The sequence below is a fragment of the Pteropus alecto genome, unplaced genomic scaffold (assembly GCF_000325575.1).
Source record: "Pteropus alecto unplaced genomic scaffold, ASM32557v1 scaffold155, whole genome shotgun sequence".
Lineage (NCBI taxonomy): Eukaryota > Metazoa > Chordata > Mammalia > Chiroptera > Pteropodidae > Pteropus > Pteropus alecto.
In genome coordinates, this window is record NW_006438113.1 from 2,587,913 (window position 1) to 2,612,119 (window position 24,207).

The following is a 24,207-nucleotide window of genomic DNA, read 5'->3' on the forward strand; positions in this document are numbered from 1 at the left end:
AAAAAAAAAAAAAAAAAACAAACTTGAAGATTTAAACAGGATAATGGAGCAAATTCCTCACTTACAATGGGTTCAAAAATGCTATTATCTTGTTTATAATTATTACCTTGTAGGTACTCAAAACATATTTATTTGAGTGAAAATAAATAAAAACAGACTAACAGGTCCAGTAACTTCCAACCCAGTGTTCTTCCTCCTTGTCCCACTCACATCCTGACACCAAAAATTCCTACCCAGAGAAAGTTCAGATATAATGTTGCTATGAGATTCTCCCTGGAAAAAAAGGTTGATCAGGCAGTTAGTCTAATCTTAAAGAAAAATCAAATGGTTATATGTGGTAAGAGTGATCAAATTTAAAGAAGCTTATAAAATATCACCACAATACAATCTTTATATAGAAGAAATTTCCTTAAAATTGAGCTGGTTCCCAGAGAAGAGAACAGAATAAAAGGGCTCTGTTGATGTGTCTACACAAATTCTTTACCAAGAATACCCTATAAAACAAAATCTTTACTTAAAAAAAAAAAGTTCACCATTGCATTCCCTGTGAATAATGAAAAAAAAAAGACTTCAGCTATAGCTTAATTCTTTATAAATTGCTCTTTTGCGCTCAAGAAACAATTACCTTAGACATTTCTCCATTCTTCCCAGAAACAAACCTACCTTAACACCTAGGAATGCCTTAAAAAAAAAATAAACACAGCATATAAGGTCACAAACCTAAGAACTCCAGAGGAAGCTACGAGCTTTTTCATTTTGGGGTCTCCATGCTGAAATTATGATTTGTCAATTTTAAAAATTCTACTGCAATAAAATTAGAAATGCTGGAGAAATTAAATAATTTTTCTGAAAAACAAAATAATCCCTGAAACTTGTGAATGTCAGGTAACATGGGAAAAAAGGAATTACAGTTGCAGTTAGAATTCTGGTTGCCAGGTAGCTGACCTTAAAATAGGATTATCATCTTGAATTATTTGGTGGGTCCAATGTAAACACTCCTTAGAGTACAAGAGGAAGGCTAAAGAAAAGAGGAAAAGAGAGAATGGCCAAGAAAATGCAGTATTGCTCACTTTAAAGATAGAGGAAAGGGGACCATGATTCAAGGGCATCTGCTAGTATTTGGAAAAGGTAAGGAAATGGATTATTCCCTAGAGCTTCCACAAGAAATGTAGCCTTGCTGACACCTTGATTTTAGTCCACCAAGACCTGTGTCTGACTTCTAACCCACAAAACTATAGAATAATAAATGTGTATTGCTTTAAGACACTGGGTTCATGGTAATTTGGTAAAGCACCAAGAGAACACTAATATATTCCATTTCCTTACATTGTATAACTACTTGTTTCTTCTGTTTTAAATCCAAACCTTTTCCCTACTGTCTATACTTTTTATAGTTTAAATATTTGTTCGTTGCTTTCTATGGTACTTCCCAGTGGGCTGAAAGAGAGGTAGGCCAATACATAAGCACATTAGCACATGAAAAGAAAGAAGAGAGATATCTGTGTGATCTTGTTTGGGAGATGTGGTGGCTGCAGCTGAACTCTCCCTGCCCTTCTAGTCTTTAATATATTGTGGATCTCAGCATTAAGCCCAAGTCAAAATTTGCTTGGCTAGACTTAAACCTTTTTAAAGTTTATTTAGCTTTTACAGGTTTCAGATAAATAATTTTAGCTACATTGATTATAATGGTGGGTGGCAGATTCAATTAACATGTATGTTTCTCAAGAATCTAGTTAAGCTACTCCATGGTATTGCTGTCTTGGCATCCATTTTCTTTGTAGAAAGTAGCCTGCAAGGGCCTAAAACTAATACTAACCCCTATGTAAGTGCAAGCCCTAAATAACGGCCTGTTGTTACAAATAAATCTAAGTTTCCTGCCTCCCAGCACATTCCCCTTGTCAGACCTGTATATAAAACCTCTCATGTTGCTTACCAAAAATATGCATTCTTGGCTCTTGCAGGTTTGAATTGACCCATCTAGCCTTAGCCCACAAAACCGAAAGCACTCTAATAAAAGCATGTGCCCAGGTCCTGTTACTCTCACTGCCTGTTTCCTGCTTTGATCTTCTCAAACAGCCCATTGAAGGGAGTGGTGTACTTCCTCTAGCAACTGTTAGTAGTAAACTTCTTTATCTCAATTTCTCTTGTGGTCTTTTGACTCCCCATCGATACCCTGGTGCTCTACTTAACCAATGTTTATTTAACAAAATCATAACAATGTTTAATAAATCAAAATGCCAAGTGCATTAGTGATTTAGTACAGTCCTCTTGGATAATGGAAAAATGAGACCTCTTGTTGGATGATGGAAAACGTACTTAATGGCCCAAATTCCTTTGGTAGCCTGAATTTCTTTCTTTTAAATTCAATTTTCTATACTTAAACCAGTCAAATGACATTGTATCATTGAGTGCTCATTTCAGTTGAGCATCAGACTTATTGCATATTATAGCAAATGGAGTTTCAGAAATATTTTTAAAAAGCACCTTTTCATTTCATTACACAGCAGAATTTCAAATCTTACTATACTTTTTTGGGGGGGAGGTGGTAGTAATGAAAACATCATAGGATGAAATTTATGAATATATTAAGGTAACCTTATAGATTTATTAATTACAGCATTTAAGATTTGACCGTAAGCTTTGGATAAGAGTGGAAGGTGATTGGAATGTTCTAGGAAAACAGAACAGCAGAAGTAACAACCACCAGATTGTAATACTTTCACATGCACAAGTTTCTAAATAATTGAATAGGAGCTAGTATAGACATAGGTAAGGTGATAGAAAATTTTTTATTTAAACTACAACAGTAAATATACACTAGGCTAGTTGTTGCAGCAGTATATAATTGCACAACATTGGAAATAAGCTTAACACCCATTATTAGGAGAGTAAGTGAATAAGTAACATAATCTACAAAAATGAAGTACTATACACTGGTAAAAAAAAAAACAATGAGGAAGATCTCTATGAAGTAAGATGAAGAAAATCTATTATTTAAATGAACCATGATATGGGGGGGCAGACATCAAAATTAAATATAAACACTAGCAAATGAACCTAACAGGATGACAAATGAGTAACACAATCACAGTGAAAGGGATGAGAACTAAAGAATCTAAGTAAACGAACGCCATTTGTCTTTTCAGTTTAAGATACAAGATTTTTCTTCCTTTCTATCTCAATTCCCTAGTTTTATCTCCAACTACTCTTCAGTTCACACTTTATAGTCTTAACAATGCTGATATTCCTTTAGCGCACATAAGTTTATAATACCTCTGCATAGATGCTATTCCCTATGCCTAAAATGCTCACCTATTTTCCTTGGCCAGCTGGTCAACTTTCTAGTCATTCTTTGAAACTCCACTCAGATGTCACTTCCTCTTCAAAACCTTCTGAAACACACACAGTTAAACCTCCCTTCTGTGTTATTTCAGGACAACAGGCATACAAATCATAGCATGCATAATATCACTTATAAAACTATACTATGATAATCTATATCTACCTGCCTATCACACTACACTTCAAATTCATTAAGGACAAAAACAGTCTTATCCATATCAATATTTTCAGCACTTAACATTACGCCTGGGGCACAGCAGAAGCTCAATAAATACAGAATTAAATTTCCTATTGTAATAGACAATCTACAAAAAACAAAAGGAAATTATTATTTTTAAAGCGTCACAACTATATCTGATAAATTTAAACATTTTTCAAACATAAAATTTATAATAACAGGCCAAAAAGCTAATAAATGCACATGGAAGATTCATTAGTTTGGCAAAAAATATGAATTAAGGAAAATTTAGTTTATCTCATTCTATTCTTTATCTGTAAAATAAATGAGCTGGATTAAATCCTTTCTCTGCCTTTAAGTTCTGTTTATTGTATTAGCGCATAGCTGAATGTATCAATATCAGTTTGAAATTTTAATTTACCTATATGACGGTCTCAACTTTCTGTAAGCTGAAGCTCCACTATCACATTTATGCAAACATCACATTTTTAGTTACTTGCACCTTGCTATTATGACACGTGGTACCTTAGAAACTTACTTTGTAAATAGGTTATGTCACAATGTGTATGGAAAAATATTGAACAGTATTAAATAGTACCTTTAAGTATTTTTTTCTTTATTTTGAATGAATTGGCACCCATTTCAACAAGTATATATTGTGTCTTTATTTAGTGACAGAAACCTGAAAGAGTGATGAAAGAGATAATGAAATATTAACTATATTCAACATAGTAGGAACTGGAGATTAAAAGCAAATAGACAGACAAGTAAGTATAAGGTGAGAAGAGACCATGAAGAGTAAGGAGGAAAAAAAGAGTTTAGCTTTAACATTACAAGGAATGGGAAAATCAACAGGAAATAAATCAGACTAGCAATTTAGGATGATTTAGGCAGAATAAATGTAAGCAATACCAGTCTTCTAAAAGTGAGGAGATGGCACTTTTCTCCCCAACAGTTAATGAATAACAGAATTTTGTCAACTGTACCTCTAAGCCCATTTTCAAAATTATCCACTCCCCTAGATCTCCACCCTGCCACCACCTTAGCCCAAGCTACCATCATTCCTCACTGGGAACAGTAGTTTCCAGCATCTGTCTAGCTCTTCTAATTCAATCTTCACACAGAGTATTTTAAAACTGTAAATCATACTATGTCCCTTTCTAGCCTAAAGTCTTCCAACAACTTCCCTTCAATTTTTAGGATAAAAATCCAAACCCTTTGAGCTCCATAAAAGCTTTGTACTAGCAGCCTCCTCTCCTGTCACTCCTCCCCTCTGTCAGTACTCAGGCTATACTAGAGCCTTCTAATATACCTTCTGATAAGGCCTTCCCATATGCCGTTTACTAAAAAACACACCATTCTTCCAATGACATGTACCCTTTTTACCTACTGTCCCCCTGGGCCAACTTAGTCTAAACATCATTACCTGAAAAAGCCTCACCCAGCACCCACAGCAGACCAGGTTTTCCAATAATATATTTTCACACCATGTAATGCTCCTCTGTAGCATTTACCCCACTTATCAATTGAAGATAATTAGTTAATGAGTTAGCTGAATAGTTCAACTACATCTGCCTCATCAGAATATAAGCACCACAAAAACAGAACCTGTAACTTGTCTTGATCACTGTATCCTCAGTGCCTTGAACATAATAGTAGTTGCTTGAATACATTGAATGTACAGATGAATGCCTTCCACTGGGGGCCAAAGGAAAAAATGGTACTAGGAATGACAACAAAGAGAAAAATGAATGCCCAAAAAGTTTACATAGATATTTGATTTAAAAAATTTCTGAATCTTTAAAATTATGTGCAGTGTTTTAATGTAGGGGTCAGCAAACTTTTTCTTAAAGGTCAAATAGTAAATATTTTATGTTTGTGGGCAATACAGCCTCTGTTGCAACTACTCGGTCCTGCCACAGTGACATTAAAGCAGCCACAGACTACATGTAAATTAAAGGGCATGGCTGTGTTCCAATAAAATTTTGTTTACTAAAACAGGTGAGCAGCCTGCAGGCTGTAGCTTGCTGGCCCCTGTTAATATATCCCAAAGAAACAGGAGATAGAAATTAAACAAATGCAAAATTAAAAAATATGTATCTTTCATTTTAAATTCATAAAGAAGCTTTTCTTCAAATACCATAGGAACCTCCCCAAACTCTGAACTTGAAGTGGGGTGACCTCTTTGTTAATTAGAAGCACATGTGGAACCTTTCTTTAATAGTCAGAATTAAGTGTCTCCTCTCTTAATCTGGATCATGAGTTTCTGCTGAGGTAGCAATGTCTTTTCACATATATTTCTCAGTAACTAGAGTAGCAGTAGTACAGTGGGAATTAGAAAATACAAGGTGAACAAATAAATGAACCAAAAAGAAGAAATTATATAAAGGAAGTCCTCCATATATTAGCCTTTTCCCTTTTATTCTCCCAGTCTACTATAGTTTGATGCAGAAACAAAAAAGAGGGGAAGCAAATAATCTAAATGTTTTGATTTTCAAAACAGGTATTCTCCACTAAGATTATAAATGAACCATTTTCCAAAGGGCAGACATTTGATAACAGAAGACAGAGAACAGTAGTAGTAAACAGCTACTTCTTTACCTTAAAGAAGAAACCCAGTATAAATCTATGGTGGCATATGGTACAACAGAGACAATAAACCAGGAGCCAGTTATTCCAAGTTTTAATTCCTCTGTGTTTCTTAAGTGATTGTGTGACTTAACCTTTCTGCACCTCAGTATCTCTATAAAATGAGTGGATAAGATTAAATGATATCTATGTCCTTGATTCTACAGCATCTCATTTTTCTGTATATAAAAGACACTACAGATTTGACAAAGAGTAAAAGGCCAAGTGGATAGAAGCAAATGCAAAAATCTCACAAAACTGAATAATGGGGGGTGGGGGGGAATTGAGGGGAAGTAGCATATAATCTCCATTGTGATAGGTATATCTAAAATGAAAATTCAGACTTAATATATAAATTGACAGTTACAGAATATATATAAGTCCAATGTCCAAGAAAATAAAAGCGGGGAATTATAAGGTAATTCTATCCTCCTTTTATTTTAATCATAGTACAACCAGATTTAATTATGCTGAATAGTCACATCTCGACAAAAACACAATGAAAATGTCAGACAATTAAAATAATAAAAGGAGTGAAAATAGCCCATAGGAATAAAACAAAAGAAAAAGAAAAGCATACTTTATCCCTCAGTTGAAGGAATCTAGATCTGTATTTTAAGCAGCTATTGATGTAAGATAATAATATCAAACAGGTGTATTTATCATGTAAATTGTTAGTAAAGAGTATATCATTATACTCTAGAGTACTAATCTAATGCTATACTTACTTGACTACTGGATACTGTTTTCAAATCAGTGTCTATAAACAATTTTTCCCGGAAATAAAGAGTTAAAAATACCTAAAATCTAAACGAGGCCAATGATTTCATCATCCTGTTTGCTCTCAACTGCCTTTCTTAAAAATGAGTCATCTTTAGAGGTGAAAAAAAATGGCATAGATGGTAGAGGCTCTGTTCATCCCTCTGGCAACTAAATCAAAGTTGTGACGGAAACAAAGAGCAACAGCAAGGAAAAATCGCCTGGGATCTAGAGGAACAAGCCATACAACTAGGGAGAAGTCCAAGAAAACACCCTGCAACAGCAGAAGGTAGGACGAGGTAAGGACGCAGTACGGAGTCGCTGAGTGAGATGTAGCTGTGGCAGCAGCAGACAACTCTTAAAGGGGCCACATCCACAAGCAGATTTTCGCGGTAATGGACCTACTCGTTCTGACCACCACTGCTGATTTGGCTGCGCACAGGGGTCACCAGAGACTTACAGAGAGACATTGCTGGAGTGAGGGCAGAGTTGAGACTCGCGGAGTACAGAAGTGCCAGCAGTATCCATTGTTCCCTGTTGAGCCCTCCCCCATTACCAGTGCGCCAGACACTGTGCCGTCATAGCTGTGAGATCATCAAACTGGATAACAGAGGTCACTCTGCCCAGAGGATTCCCTGAAACCCCATCTCCCCCAACTCACGGCCCCACCCAAGCCACATCCAGGTGTATTCTCAGCTATTAGGTGCTCTTTGTTGAGATTCACTCTGGAGGCAGCCTAGGTTTCTGGTGTGCCCTTTGGAGGCCACTATAAGCATAGCTTCTGTGGATTGCTTGCTGAATCTTAACAGGTGACCCTGGAGGGGCACAGGCTGGGGCTAAATTTGGCCTGTAGCTGAACCCCTCTCAGGACTGTGCCACTGGACACCTACTTCACAAATCCACACTAATAAGACCGGGAGACTTAAGAGCTTTGCTTAGTACATAGAAACAGACACGGAAAGGCAGCCAAAATGGGAAGACAAAGAAGCAGAAACCATATGAGAGAACAGAACAGAGATCCAGATATAATGGAGTCAAGTAATCTAACAGATGCAGAGTTCAAAACACTGGTTATAAAGATGCTCAATGAACCTTTGGGAAGTATAGATAAGTTCAGAGAGAACTTCAACAACAAAGAGATAAAAAACATAAAAATGAAAATGAACACATTATCTGAGATGAGATGTATACTAAATGAAATAAACAAAAGAATAAACAAAGTGATTAAAGAAGAGGATCAAATGCCCTATCTAAAGGACAGGAAAGCCAATCAGGACACTCAAATGGCAAGAAAAAAGATGTCAAGACTATAAAAGTAATTTAAGGAGGATATGGGACACTATTAAGGCTCTAAATATTCATCTGATCAGTGTAACTGAAGAAAATCAAGATGTTGAGCAACTATTTGAAGAAATAATGATGGAAAACTTCCCAAACCTGGTGAAGGAAATGAACATAAAACCCCAGGAAGCTCAGAAAATCTCAAAAACCAGGGATCCAAAGAGGATCACACCAAGACACATCATAATTAAAATACCAAAGGTTAAATACAAAGAAAGAATATTAAAAGCAGTAAGAGAAAAAAGCAGATAGTTACCAAGAAACTATGCAGGACAGAAGGGCTTGGCACACAATATTCAACGAGATGAAGACCCAAGATCTACAACCAAGAATAATTTATCCAGCAAAGCTATCATTTAGAGTTGTAGGACAGATAAAGAGCTTCCCAGACATAAATAAGCTAAAGGAATTTATCATCACCAAGCCAGTATTACAAGAAGTGTTGGAGGGGCTTCTTTAAGAAGAAAAAACATGTATTGAAAATAGGAATAAAGAATGGTAACAACTACATTCCTATCAGTAAGTACCTTAAATGGAAAAGAATTAAGTACTCCAACCAAAAGATGAGTAGCTGAAAGGATAAGAAAGCAAGACTCCTACATATGAAAAGGAAAGGGATGGAAAATGATATTGCTTTGGTGGGCCTAGAAGGTATTTAAGTCAGAGAGAGAAAGAGAAACACTATATGATTTCACTTATATGCAGAATCTAAGGAATAAAAAGAACAAACTAATCAAAAACAGACTCACAAATATAGTGGACAATTTGATGTCGGACAGAGGGGAGGGGGTTTGGAGGGATGGGAGAATGGGGTGAAGGGCTAAAGAAGTACAAATTAGTAGCTGATGGATGGTCACGGGGATGGGGAGGACGGCATAGGGAATGCAGTTAGCATTAGTACATTGGCTAGGTGGAGGGTCAGGGGAGGGAGGGAGCAATTGGGGGGATCATTTTATGAATTATATAGATGTCTAACCAACGTATTATATACTTAAAACTAAATAAAAAAATAATTTTAAAAAAATGAGTCTTCTTTAAATTCTATGTCAACTTATAGAAAATATAAACATGTATATCCATATAAGCTACTACAAGTTATTTCTGGTCATTACAAAATATCAAATATTTTGTAAAAATATTCAAATATCTCCAAATAATAAAACCTATGATTAGCTATTGCAGTGACAATCATTAGTGAAAGCCACTTGAATAACTACGCCACTAGTTTAGATTAACTTAAATTAAAAAATTGAGTTTGATAAATTGTGCTTACAATTTACTATTTTATTTTTTAAATCAAATTTACAACCTACTAGAGCTAATCTGTCAACCTTAAAAGAGTAATTTTTAAAAATTAATAACAGCATTATTTTAAAAAACTGAAAAGTATATCTCTAATTACGTAAGGCAAAACAATGTCCCCCCCCACCACCATGATCTCCTGTTAATATGTTACATTACTTGAGAAAAAGGAATTAAGGTTACAGATGAAATTAAGGTTGCTAATCGGCTGACCTCAAAATAGAGATACTATACTGGATTATCCAGTTGGGCCAATGTAATCAGAAGGGCCCTTAAGTGGCAGAGGGAAACAGAAGGTCATAACCCACCACTGGCTCTGAAGATGGAAGGAGACTATCAGCCAGGCAATGTGGGCAGCCTCCAGAAGGTGGAAAAGGCAAGAAGCCAGATTCTCCTCTAGAGCATCCAAAAAGAATGTATGCAGCCTTGCCTACTTTGTTTTTAGCCTTAAGGGACCCATTTTGAAATGAGTTTTAAACAGTAAGATAATAAAGTTTGTGTTGTTTGAAGCTACTAAGTTTGTGGTAATTTGTTACAGCAACAAGAGAAAACGAATACACCAATAGATTTATATATGTGTTTTTCATTAAAGTAAATCTGCTTACGCAACTACAACAAAAATCAGAATGCTTTAATGAGAGTCTTTTAAAAAAACAATAATTATGTAGTTCTTTATCTCTACAAACTCACAACAAAGGTGGTAATATATAATAAACTTGCTATATTTTTTTCCACGTAAATATGTTACCCCTTTGAAACAGTTTTGAAATAGATGCTTTTAAATCTTTAGGACTAAGCTTATCTCTCATTCTTATAAATCCTTCTAAAACAAGGTACTGTGATTATAATTATAAACTGACCATTATGATAATCTAATTCGCATTTACTAAAAATCAGAGTAGCTTACACCAAATTTTGACTTTAATCATTTTTGAAAAAAATGAAGCTTTTAGCTCTCTGAACATTTCTAGTCCCAAGCTTCCATGTTAATCATATGAAATACAACAGATCCTATAAAACTTATTACACATAGAAGCATTTTTCATAATTTTCATGAAAACTTTTTGTCATTCACTTTGATAATAAAACATATACAAGTACAGGTCTTGGAATGTTTACACTGTATCTATATTATTAGGATTAAGATGTTCAAGAACATGTCCATAAATAGTTCAAATTGGCAGGCAGAATGGTATGTGGGGCAATGAGGCATGAAGAGTCTGAGACTGTGCAAGGTGAGGATGGCATACATACAAAGAGGCAGCTGAACACAGGGAATTAGAACCCAAGTAATGTGAAAACAGCATCCATGTACGGGTTGGTCTAGCATATCAGAGCTTGAGCACATCAGGGGTAATGATGATATTTGTGTTGAGGGGCGGAGAGGGAAGATCTGAGGCAGGGAGCTGGCCTGGTGTGGGTATGAGAATTGAAGTAAAATATATGTGGGGGGCAACGTGATGTCAGAAGTCAAAGCCTAAACAGCAGAAAGGTTATCCACGCATGCATAGTGGTAGTTCACTGTAGGGGTTTTAGAGTTAAAGTAGAGTGAGAAAGGCACCAGTGGGAGAAAGAAAGTGGTGGCAAAGAAGGGAAATTGATTACATAAAGGGAGGTTTGTCAAATACATAAATATTTTAAGGATAATAGAAGCCAAGTGTATCATCATCAGAGATGGGAGGTAACAAATACAGAAAGAGAGAAAACTAGAATGAATCCTGTGGTAGTGGACTGGAATTGGAAGTATCAGTGTGAACTCATGGTTTTCAATATATACATATAGCCAATGTAAATAAATATTGATATAAATGTATGTATTTCTCTCTCTACATATATATGTGGTGTGTGTTTATATATATGTATATATGTCTATATATGTATACACATATATAAAGAGAGAGAAAGGAAAAAAGAGAGGAGACACACACATATGTACATACACATACATATATATATTCCCTAGCTCTGTCTACTGAAGATGCTAAAGTAGCAACTTCTCAACAGCAGTGAGCACACCCAGCTCCCGAATTTGGCTTTGGAACAGCATTTTCCATTAAAAAAGAACCAGGACTCTTGGAGAAATGGCTGCGTCTAGGTCTAGAGCAGATAAAGTATAAGATGAAACCAGAACATCTTACACAAGAAAGCAAGGGATTGCTGAAAGAATGACAGATATAGAAGAACGGGATACAGAAGCTAGCTGGAAGGAGCACTCACTGTCCAAAAAACTAAAAACCAGGACAACCAAAATCTAACTTGGATCTCTTTGCTACTGAAACTATTTACTAGTCAACTGGAGAAACCTGACAGGCTTCTGAGGATTAGATGGTAGTAATATATTAATGTTAATTTCATGATTTGAACAGTTTACCATGTTACATAGGAGAGTGCTCTTGTTTCTAAGAAATATACCTTAAAGCATCTGAGAATGACAGGACATCAGTTAGGGAATGAATTCTCAAATGGCTCAAGGGAAAAATAAAGTCATTTGTACGGTATGCTACCACTATTTAATATATACAAGTACTGCAGCACTTTGTAGAGTATCCCACCCTTCTCACCATTATTTCATAAATATGCATAAATGAGGAAAAATAAAGTCTCTACAGAAGCCTCTGTAGAAAATATCATAAGAAGGCTATTAATTCACAGTGAAAGAAAGGAAAAACATGAATAACGTCAAAAGTTCAGTCATGAAAAACAGCTTTATGGTCCACAGGCCAAAATGTGAGACTTTATTCTAAATTAAAACAATAGAATTTAAACATAAATAACCGGAACTTAATACTGATGCTAGATCTATGATAAAACCTGGGGGAGGAGTGACATAAACATCAGAAAATGAGAATTTTACAAAAGTAAATAAAAAACCATATATAATTCATATCACTGGCACTTTACTTATCTAGGTTCCTAATTTCACTTCAAAATATCAACACGTTCTACTCTGGGACAGGAAGAAAGATAAGTAAGACAGTACAGTTCTTGCCTTCAAAAGCACTTCTGTGTATGTAGGGAGCCAATAAAAAGTAGTACACTACAATGCAAAATAAAATGCTAAAACTAGAAAGAAGCAATATGGTTAGAAGCATAAAGGAAGGAGTGATTAATTCTAACTGAAAGGAACTATTTACTTAATACCTATCTACACACACTAAGTCCGTATTAGGGCAAAAAAAAAAAAAAAGATGAAAAGAGGCAGTCCTCGCCTAACTACCAGGAAGAAGAAAGCAGAAAACCAGGGTGTATCTGAGAAGATCTATGGAGTCTCATCATTAAACAGTTAACCTTTAGAGGGAAGGGACAGAGAAGTTTGAATACAGTCTTAGAAAATTAATAAACTTGATAGGCAGAAGAATCACGGGAAGAGGGCATGCTAGGCTAAAGAACAACATAGGCAAAGGTTCAGAATGGGAGCATTTAGAGAAATATAACTAATGTCAAATGGCCTTTGCACGGGGATGCAGGTAAGAGAAGCAGTATGATAAAGGGCCCCTGAACACAGATACAGATTTAAAGCAGCAGCAGCGTAATCTCACCAGAGTTTAAGGAAAACGACCTGAGAGTGGTATAAAGGCTGTTAAATGAGGTGAAAAACAAGCAGAATGGAGACAAGTTGCTACCATCTCTGAGAAAATATATGTGATATACTTTAAAAAGAGTAAAGCATCCCCGGTCTTTCCTTTAAAGTAAAATAACCCAGAATAAATTAAATGACAGTAATACCACTGATACAAAATTAGACAACAATTTTTAAATTCCTGGGATTTTCTCTTAAACTAAAAAAGAAATGTTAAATGAGGCAAATACAAGCCAGATTTAATATTCCTCTGCTACATTTTTGGACCACAGAATATTCCAAAATTCAGTACAAATAACCTATGGAACTCACATTTCCATAAAACTACTGCTAAGAATATTATATTCAGCACACAGTCAAGTCTCAATAAAGTCTAGCAGAATCAATCACCAAGGTAGAAACCCAAATCTAGCCAGTTGTTCCCTTAGTAAAACACAGGAAAGAAAATGTGTAATAAAATGTGTTAGCATCATGAAAACTTGAAGGCATAACTACTTATTGGTGTGTCAAACGCATTTAAGCAAGAGTCTAAATCTAAATTTTAAAGTGAAAAAGATTCTATTTATATGATAAGGAAGTTAAACTTGCCTACTATGTGAAGACAAGTTAAAGCTGATAAAACAGAAAAATAAAGCTAGACAGTTTCAGGGATCATCTGGTTCCACTACTTTAGGCTTCCTATAAAAATCCTTCCAAAAATCAAGACACTCCATGTGATGATTTAAAATTACTCCTTCCTAAATATTTTAGTGTTAGGAAATCAGTCACGATGACACGTAGTTAGTTCCTCTTCAATGAGACCTCTCCTATTGGTTACTGCATTGCAGCAAAGAGGATTCAGAACAAGAGGGAAAATGTTTTTTGCCTAAAACTCTACATGTACAATATGATTCTGATATTTACCGGGAAAAAAAAACTGCTGCATTTCATCTTCAAAAAAGTTAAATATCAATGATATGAAAGTTTATGGAGTTGAAAATGTTCAGTTATCCTGAGTAGATATAAGGCTAAAAATCAAGAATACCAGATTGAGAGTACAATAATTAGTAAAGTAGTTCCCAATCTATCAATATCAATTTACTCCTCTGAAATTCATCAAAATCTGAAGGAGTTAGAAACTGGTCCATAGCTTCTTCAAAAGGTTATTATAAAATGTAAAAGATGAACAAAAAAAAGATACTGTCATGAAGTGAATAAAGATAACCTGGAATCAGTATCTACGTCAGAGTCCTCAAGACTAGGTTTAGGTGATTCACAAGGAGGAATCACAGGACATGGCAAACAGTCATATTCACAGCTTTGGTCCAGCAAAAGGACACAAAACAAAATAAACAAAGGAAAAGGTACATGAGGCAGAGTTGAAGGAAATCAGGTATAAGCTTCCAAGAGTCTTCTCTCAGTGGAATCACATAGATCAGATTTAATTTCTTCAGCAACAAGTTGTGACAACGCAGGGAAAGTGTTGTCTATTACAGACATTCCTTAGAAATTTGGTGGTTTTAATTGCAGGCTGGTTACATGGGCACTTATACCTAGCACATACCAAAACCCTAGAATTCCAGAAGGAAAGCACATGTTCAGCATCAACTACATTGTTTGTACACTTTAGGCACAGTGAGACATTCTTATCACTTAGGTCGAGTTTTATATCACTGAAGGAGAACTGTTCACAAGAAAGCACTGGCCTTTCAAAAGACAGGCAATCTCAGGCCTGCTTTATTGTCTTTTCTGTATAGCACCCCAAGTATATTATGGAGAAATATTAATGAGGGCAAATTATTATGTCTCACACCAACTTCAAATGCATTAAAGTCATAAATGTAAAATAATTAAAACTAAAAGATAACAAAATAAAAATAAATAGCTAACATTTATTGAGCTCAATAAATACTGAGCCCTGGCATTATGAAAGAAATCAATTCTAACAACATTTAAAAGGATAATACATCACAACCAAGTGAATTCATTCCAGGAATGAAAAGGTGGTTTAATATCTGAAAATCAAGAAATGCAATCTTCCACACTAACAGAAAATATATAACAGAAAAAAAAGACTAATAATCTGATAACTTCAATAGATGTACAGAAAGCATTTAGTAAAAATTAATATTCACTCACAACAGAAATTCAGCAAATGAAATAAAAGGGAACTTTCTTAATCTGATGAAAGATATCTATTAACTCCACTCCCCAAGCATACATAGAAACTGAGGGTGAATTATTAAAATTTTCCTGAAATTCTATCATCATTTCAATTCAACATTATGTTAGAGGTCCTAACCAGTGCAATAAAGGGAGGGTGGGGGAATGAAGACTGCAAATGATATGACTGTATAGTAAATGCAGAAATTCCAAAAATATCTACAGGCAAATTATTAGACTAATAAAAGTAAATTTACTAAGGTCGCTGAAACAGGTCAAAATACAAAACACAAGTATATCTGTATACACAACAAAAACATAAAAACTAAAATTTTAAAGCAGTACCATTTAAAACAAAATATCTAAAATAAAGAAAATATGTTTAAATTTTACAGAAGAGTATAAATCATTATCAAGAAATATTTCTAAAGTCCAAAATAAAGTAACATACCATATTCATGCATTGAAAGACTCACTATAGAAACTATGTTAAATTTATCCAAATTGTTCAATAAATTATATGTAATCTCATTAAAAAAAAATCCTGCAAGTTTTTTGCAGAAACTGACGAGTTCATTCTAATATTTAAATAGATTGAAAAAGGCGAGCTAAGAAAACCTTGGAAAAGGTTTTAAAGCTTGAGTAATTAAAACAATGTAACATTGACATAAGGATAAACAAAAAAATAAATGAACTAAAAGAGAGTCAAGAAATACATAAATACAGTCACTGACTTATGACAAAAATAACCCTGCAGTAGAGTGGGGGAAGGATGACTTTTCCCAAACAGAAAAAAATTCATTTTGACTTCTATCTCAACCACGTACAGAAATACTTTCCAGATGGCTTTGTAGCTCTAAATGTGAAAGGTTAAAAAATAAATATTTTATAAGAAAACACTGGAACATATCTTCATGTCTTTAGGATAAACAAAAAATTCACAGTTCAAAAAAGAGCTAACAATAAAGAAAAATATAGTAAATTGTTAGCTTCTACTTCAACAAAAGACATTAAGAGATTTAAAAAGCAAACCTCGTATATATTACACATATATACACATTCACATGTGTGTACATGTATACATGTGAGACACACAGGCATATCTCACTTTATTGTGCTTTACTTTACTGTGCTTCACAGATGTTGCATTTTTTTACAAATTGAAGACAAGACTTTCCACCAGCAAACAAAATAGAACTTGCTTTACTGTAGTGGTCTGGAACCTAACCTGCCATATCTCTGAGGTATGCCTGTATACAGAAGATTTATGTCCAAAATATATGAACGATTTTTACAAACCATTAAGGAAAAAAAAGAACATACAGCCCAATAGAAGGCACGTCACAGAAGAAGATATCCTAATAGCAAATAAATATATATGAAAGTATTCAACAAGTAGTTATCCCACAATGTAAGACAAAAATCTCAATGCAAAACTACACCATATCTCAACCAGAACAGCAAAAATTCAACAGACAACACCCAGTGGAATTTCTGGACTGCTCATTTACTATCAGTGAGTAAAACTAACAATAAAGAAAAAAATGGTAAATTAGTACAACCACTAGTAAAACCACTTTGGAAAACAGATTCTAAATCTATATGGAGTATACTTTATAATCCACAGATTCCTCTCCTACATATTTTACCAAATACGCATAAATGTTCACCAAAAAACATATAGCAAAATCTTCATAGCAGCAGCAATAGCCAAAAACTGAAAACAACCTAAATGCCCCTCAAAAGCAAAATAAGTACACTCACATAAAGGAATATTATATTACCAAAAAAATAAACAAAGTACAACGAGCAAAAACATAATACTGATTCACAGAAGCCAGACATGAAATAGACGTGTTTATTATTTTATTTATATGTAATTCAAGAATAGATTAAACTAACCCATAGTGATATAAAAACCAGAATAGCAGTTGTCGCTCTCATGGGGAGTTGAAAGAATGAATGAAAGCAAAGGAAACGTGGATGATTGTTTAACAAGTATATACAAATTTTCAAAATTCCCTTGTGTTGTATGAAAAAGACATGCATTTTATTGTATGTATATTACATCTCCGCAAAACTGTATTTAAAGAAAAAAATAGCCTAGTTTCAAGATCCAAGCATGCAAAGAAGTCATTCTAGAGTGTTGTTAGGGTCCATGACAAGATAAGGAGCTGGCACCACAATGTGTATCAATCAATATACTACTTACTTCAAAGAGAAAGTCTTGCCAGAAAACAATGTTAATTGAACTAAATAGTGGGTTGAACTAAACTGTGTTAGTAGTGATACAGTTGACTTATATTCCAGTGAAAGCACCTTACCTTGACCTGGACTGTAATGAGCACTGTTGTAGAGAACCCTAGTAGTGGTTTTGGGGAGTTGCAGGGGGGGAAGGCGGGGAGAGGGACACAGGTTCAGGAAAGGCCTCTGGTGAGAGGCAATGGAGAGACTAAGAAAAATGAGAACACACTTAAGTTCTTTTGGGGTTAAGTTAAAGATATCTAAACTATTTAGAAAAAAAAAAGGAAAGAGCAGAAAAAGCGAGCCAATTTAAATAAAAATAATAAGATAGCACAATGAAGTCCAAGTATATCAATAAATGCAAACATAAAGGGACTAAACCCACCAGTTAAAATAAAAAGACAATATATTTTTAAAAATAATAACCTATTTGCTATGTAACCAAAAGTCTGGCAATAAAAGGGTAGAAAATATATAAATAAAATTGGTATATTAAAATATACTGATATCAGAAAAAGAGGCCTTAAGACAAAAAGCACAGAGGGATAGAGATCATCAATTCACCAGGAAAAACTTCCAAACCTAACTTAAAGTATTAAAAGCAAAATACTGACAGAATTTCAGAGCAAAAACGGTAAATCCACTATCAGAATATATTAACACACTTTGCCATCAATTCTCCATCCTTTCTCAGACTTCCTCTTAGATCAAAAGATCTAAGATCTTAAAAGACTAATGAACAATCTAGGTGCATTCTGAACTCAAAGAAGCTACTGTATCATTAAGTTACAGGAAAGGTGGACTGAAGATGTAGAACCTTCTGAAAAATGTCAAATACTAACTGGCTTATTGCTGCCACCTGCTGGACACAATGTTCATTCCCACTTCAAACATTGGCTTAAAAAAGTCCTAATAATAAGAGAGCATGTAAGGCCCTAAACTGTCATCTTTTCTTAACTTCCTCTTTCTAATGTAATATTCTTTCTAAATTAAATGTGTGCCTCCTCTATGTTTGTGCAACTTAACAAGCCTATGATAACAATGTTTTTTCCCCCCCAAATCACAGGTTATACGAATGTAGAAAATTACAAAACCTAAAATCCATTTGGAATTTAATATATTCACAAATACTACCAATTTTCCCACACACACTTACTGGAAAATCACATTTTATATACTGAGTACAATGAGTCGCTTTAGACACAGCAACTATATTTCACTCATACAGTATATCATCCACATTACTGGCAATGTTTCTTAAAATATGCATGTAGAAATGCATGGTAGTTCTTCTAGTGTTTATCCATCTCTGGTTCCCTTCCCTCCAGGTACACGTGAAAATAATTCCTGCTTCCTGCCTGCTTACTACATAAGATTAGTTTGTTTCAATAGGTTGTGGGTGAAAGTGCCATGTGCTATCTGCAGGCCAAAGAAAGTAATTGCATGTGTGAGACCAGCACTCTTCCTCTACCACAGTGACAAGGCCTCAAAAGGAGATGGTAAAGCCTCAAGGTCAAAATAGCTTAGACACTGAGGACAGTTGCCCTAGAAGGCTGACCATACCTATAATAGACTTGCTAAGAATAAAGAATAAATTTTTATTTTGTTAAGCTCCTGAGAGTTGGCTCAGTATAGCCTAGTAAAGGGTTTCTCAGCAGTAGCACCGTTAACATCTTGGACTAGATACTTCTTTGCTATGGGTGCTCTCCTGTGCACTCTAGGACATTAAGCAGCATTCCTGGTGTCTACCCACTATTTTCCAGTAGCACTCCTCAATATGACAACCAAAAATACCTCTTGACATTGCCCTTCCCCTACTTTGAGAACCACTAGCCTACCTTAACAGGAAGAATACAGTATGTCTATTATGTATATATGTATTACAAATGTTAGAGTATATTTAACTGAAGTGTCATGTGACACAAATATATGCTTTATTATGTATAAAATCAGATGTTTTGTAGGCCCTTAAAAGATATGATTTTCCATTTCTAAAACTAGGAGAGCTAATTCATTAATTTACAAATAAGCCAATCAATACTGCAAGTCTTTCTAAAGTAAGGTAAACAAACTTTTCCAAAAGGGTATATATAAATCCATACATACTATGCTGTTCATTTCAGACGACTCATAGCTCCCAACTGGATGGACATTTCCGATGGGCTCCAAGCCCTCTTCATCCCACATGTATGTTCCATCAGAGCTATCAGATGGAGAGAGTTCAAATGAAGAACCAGCTCTGTAGTCTGTATCTAGTGAAATCAAGTTATTCCCGGAAGTATGTTTTGTACATTCACTCCTGTCTTCAATTGATTTTTTAAAAAGAGAGGGAAAAAAGTTATTAATTCACAAAAATATAATTATTTCTCAGGTTGTAAAAATATTTTTATAAATACTATAATAATTTGATATAGCAAAAGAGTTAGCAAAAAAGACATTAATAACTGTAGCATTTTCTAACTCCTAAACAATAAAAAAATCAAGAGGTAAAATCTTAAAAATAATCTGAAATATTTCCTAATAGACAAAGAAAATTCATTGAGCCATCTTTCACTTCTGCTACATTTCTAGAAATATAAAGAAAGCCTAATATTCTTTTAACATTTCCTAAGATACTTACGTTTAAGCACTAGCCAGGAATCTCCTTACTCCATGTATATCATTTATAACCTCGAAGTTGCAGGAAAAAAAGCTGTCCTGGCAGTCACTCCTAATCAGAAGACCCTCAGAGAATCAACGGTTTATGCTATGCACATCTCTACACATGGCCTAGTCCCCTGACCAGACCACATGTCTCTACCCAATCCCTTCAGCTTGCTCTTTTTTCAGGCTATGTGGGCACATGGATAAATTTTCTCCAGCAGTTAGTGCCAGAATAACCAAGTGTAAGAGGAAATATCTAACATGTGCTATCTCACTTTCTTCAATTAAAAAAATAAAGTTCCTCTGAAAGTATTAGCTAGAAAGTTTGCTAAACAAGAAATCTAAGTCCTCCTTTAAAAAAAATAAAAACTTCTTAGGATAAAAAATATCATTAGATTAGACATAACCTATATTAGCTCATTTATCCTTTGGTATAGCTTTACTCTTAACAAATAGCAATGATCTACCACTAAGGGAAGAGATGGTTTAAAATGGCGTGGCACTGGTTGTGAGAAGTGGGAAACAATTTTTAAAGTAGGAATAAACCTGTGTATAACAATCAAAGATCAAAAGTAAGATACCTTAGGAAAAGAATGTTTTTTGTTTGTTTGTTTTACTACTGCTGCTTCACATAAAGTAAAAAAAAGGGGGACAGGGAGCAAAAGTCATAAGGCAGATAACAGATCTTGGAATTAATCAGAAGATAACCTTAAATGTAAATTCAGTTATATTATCTAGGAGAAAACAAACAAAGTTAAGGATATTAATATTTACCAGAGACACTTGTATCTATCCACTCATCAGTTTTACTGAAAGATTCTTCATTTTCCTTGGGGGAATCAAATATATCCTTTGGTGGTACATTTTCATTCTTTTCTTCTTTGAGTGAAATTTCCTCTGGAGTTATTCTAGTTCTGTTGGAGTCTTCTATATCTATAAAATCATCGCTAAAGTCTTCGCTTATATCATTCTTATCAGAAGATGACAAAGACGACAAGGAAATGTCATCCACATCATCACTCAGGTATCTAATTTTAGCATCATGCTTCATGGTCTGGCCATTTTCTGTTCTATAACTATCATTTTCAATTAGTTCTTGGTCCTTATCAGTAGCTCTTTCCTTAGCCAAAAGTGCAGCATCTTCTTCTACACATGTGACAGCAGGTGAATTTTTATTACCATCAACTGTGATAGTCCCAGAAAATGGAGATTGGCTAGATTTCAGAAGAGAAGGATGAACCAGCCTATAACCTAAAGTGGAAGTTACACCTGGGCCATTTGGTAAAGCCAACTTCTTTCCGCCAGCAGCATAAGGTCTATTAAATCCATACCCTAAACGTTCATTCCCATTGAGTACTTCTGACTGCTGAGAATTTCTTGTTAGCATACTTGACCTCAGAGGCACCCTAATGGGAAGCTGTTGGTTCTGATAAGGCTTAATAAGATCTGCAGCTCTATTGAAGGAATGGGATCTAGTTATAGATGAAGGTGAAAGGAATGAACTCTGAATGGAATGTGAAAAACTCTGTGACCTTACCATTTTTTCACAAGTAAGAGATTTAATGTTGTCTAGGGATTGTGCTAAGCTTTCTCCAGAACTGCTTCTGGTGGCACAGGAGTTTGCTCTAGGCCTTTGTATGCTACCAGTCGATCGATTTCCATAAAATCCAGTCAACTGTGATTTTGGAGCACTGACTGAAGAATATGAAGTCCTTCCTAATAATGTACCTTTGGTGAATTTACCCAAATTAGGTGGTCCAGACAAAGACTTTTGTTTTAACTCCTCTGTAGATGACGCAAACATAGTGGACGGCTTTGCTAACTTTGATGTGAATAAAGAAACCCTTTTCAAACCTCCTTTTATTCCATTTTTATCAAACATTCCTTGAGTACATCCATGTTTTTCAGGATCAATTACTTTATCATATGAACTTTCAGTATCATTAGGCTCTTCAGCACTTTGTGCACTAAGCTGGTATTTAGTTGCCGTTCTCCAATTAAATGAATGGGACGATGGACAATCAGAGCCATTATTTCTGATGTAACTTTTGACGTTGCTACTCTTGGAAGCTCCTAATAAATTAACAGGTGTCCCATTTGGCACTGGCTGCAGTGTACTTCTTACAGATTTTGTTACATACTTCGGCAACTTGGAACCCAAAATTGTCTTGATTTGTGTTTTTTCTTCCATGAGCTAGAAGGTGCATTTGTTCTTAAAATTGGACAGAATCTGAGGAGACAAAAAAGTAGATTAAACATTGCTAAATAAGGATAATTACATAGATTATTACATAATGAGAATGCATATTCTTATATAATCAAATGCAACAAAGTCCAAAACCTATCTGTGACTCCTATAGGGCTCTTAGTAAATACTGAATATACTAATTAAATGAGTAACTTGGTGTTATAAAATAAATAAAACATTTTTATAAACACTTTTATAAACTTGGGCTATGGATGATGATAGCAAAATCCAGAAATAATAAAATTAGACTACCAAAGACTGTATAAAAAGAAAAAACAAAAAACACTTCTATAGCACATCTTCCAATTTCCAATCCACATTATTTTTTCACTTTGGGCAATATTATCTCCTTTAAAAAATATGAACATGTGATTTGGGTTCTTTAAAAAGCACACATATCTTATAAAAACTAGTATACATTTTTAAACTTTCATCATTAGACTCATGAGAAGGATAGAGATAAAGAATACATCAGCACCAAAAAAAAAAAAAAAAATTCTGCTGGAATTAAGGGCTGCAATCAATACCAGATGTCATTTTAAGCAATGACCTCAAAAGAATTTCCATCCATTAATATAAAAAGACACTATAGCTAGTGTCAGGGTGAGAAATAAAATGAATTAATAAAGTTGATTAGTCTATTAATCTCAACTTCTCAAGTTTATTTTGAATACAAAACAACAAACACACAAAAAGGGTTCAATGCATTAAGGGCTGCAATCAATACCAGATGTCATTTTAAGCAATGACCTCAAAAGAATTTCCATCCATTAATATAAAAAGACACTATAGCTAGTGTCAGGGTGAGAAATAAAATGAATTAATAAAGTTGATTAGTCTATTAATCTCAACTTCTCAAGTTTATTTTGAATACAAAACAACAAACACACAAAAAGGGTTCAATGCACACAAGAGCATAAAACTAGAAACATAAAAAAGAAAATAAGAAAACCCTCAGTGAGTTCTTTGTAATAGAGAACAAGCTACTAAAAACATACATTTAATAAAACAAAAGCTCAAAGATGAAAAGACAAAACAGGTAAATTGAAAAAGTTATAGAGCTAAGGAATTAAGAACAATAAATTTGAAAAAAAAAAACAAAAACAAAAACTGAAAATCAAACTCATGTCAAGGTTATCTTAAGATAACCTGAGTACTGAGGAGAAAAAAAGGCAGATAGTAAAGCAATTAGATAGAAGATGTAGGACAGAGATTGAACAGAGAGATTAGTATCCCTGAAGCTGGATAACTAAAAAATAGAATAGAAAAAGCAGACAGACATAATAGAAAATATCCCTAACATAAAGAAGAAAAAAACTCAACAGTAGAGAAAGAAAAATAAAATAAACCATAGATCCAAGTGCATATCCAGTCTAAGTAGAGAAAATAACAAAAATAAAGAAATAACTCTCCAGGAATACAGGCGCAAAAAAAAAAAATCATTCTGTAAAGGAAATTACAAGACTTTGGAATAAGTAAAAGAGATTACTGGATATCCTTCCAGTGAAATGCTAGAGCCTCTAGGGATGATTTACTCCTACAGGAATTATCACTGGGCTATTTCATAACTCTGTAAAGACAGTGGTTAACACATAGAAAACTAATGGTAATGCAAACAATTCTTGTCTACAGACATGCAAATAAATTCTGTCCAGTTCAGCTGACTTCCCTCCACCACTGTGGAATAAGCCAGCTTTGCATCCACCTGCAAATTTACTTCAATATTTCTGATCTATAAATTTATAAATGGACTTGTTCTTTGCATTCTTTTTACCAGCTGTAACATCTCTGACTACCTTG

The 24,207-nt window shown here is 34.5% G+C and overlaps 1 protein-coding gene across 12 annotated transcripts in view; it reads right to left on the reverse strand.

Moving 5' to 3' along the window:
- The window catches only part of CCSER2 (coiled-coil serine rich protein 2), a 170,424-nt gene that overhangs the window by 112,269 nt on the left and 33,948 nt on the right, over positions 1–24,207 (reverse strand). For all 12 annotated transcript variants that reach the window (XR_003047383.1, XM_006915455.3, XM_025049343.1 and 9 more), the window contains 2 exons: positions 20,934–22,389; positions 19,623–19,819 (listed from right to left, as the gene is read on the reverse strand). Coding sequence is in view for 11 of the 12 variants with exons in the window: in XM_006915455.3 (XP_006915517.1) it covers positions 19,623–19,819; positions 20,934–22,350 (1,614 nt within the window). In the remaining variant the exon portion in view is untranslated. The remainder of the gene's footprint in view (positions 1–19,622; positions 19,820–20,933; positions 22,390–24,207) is intronic.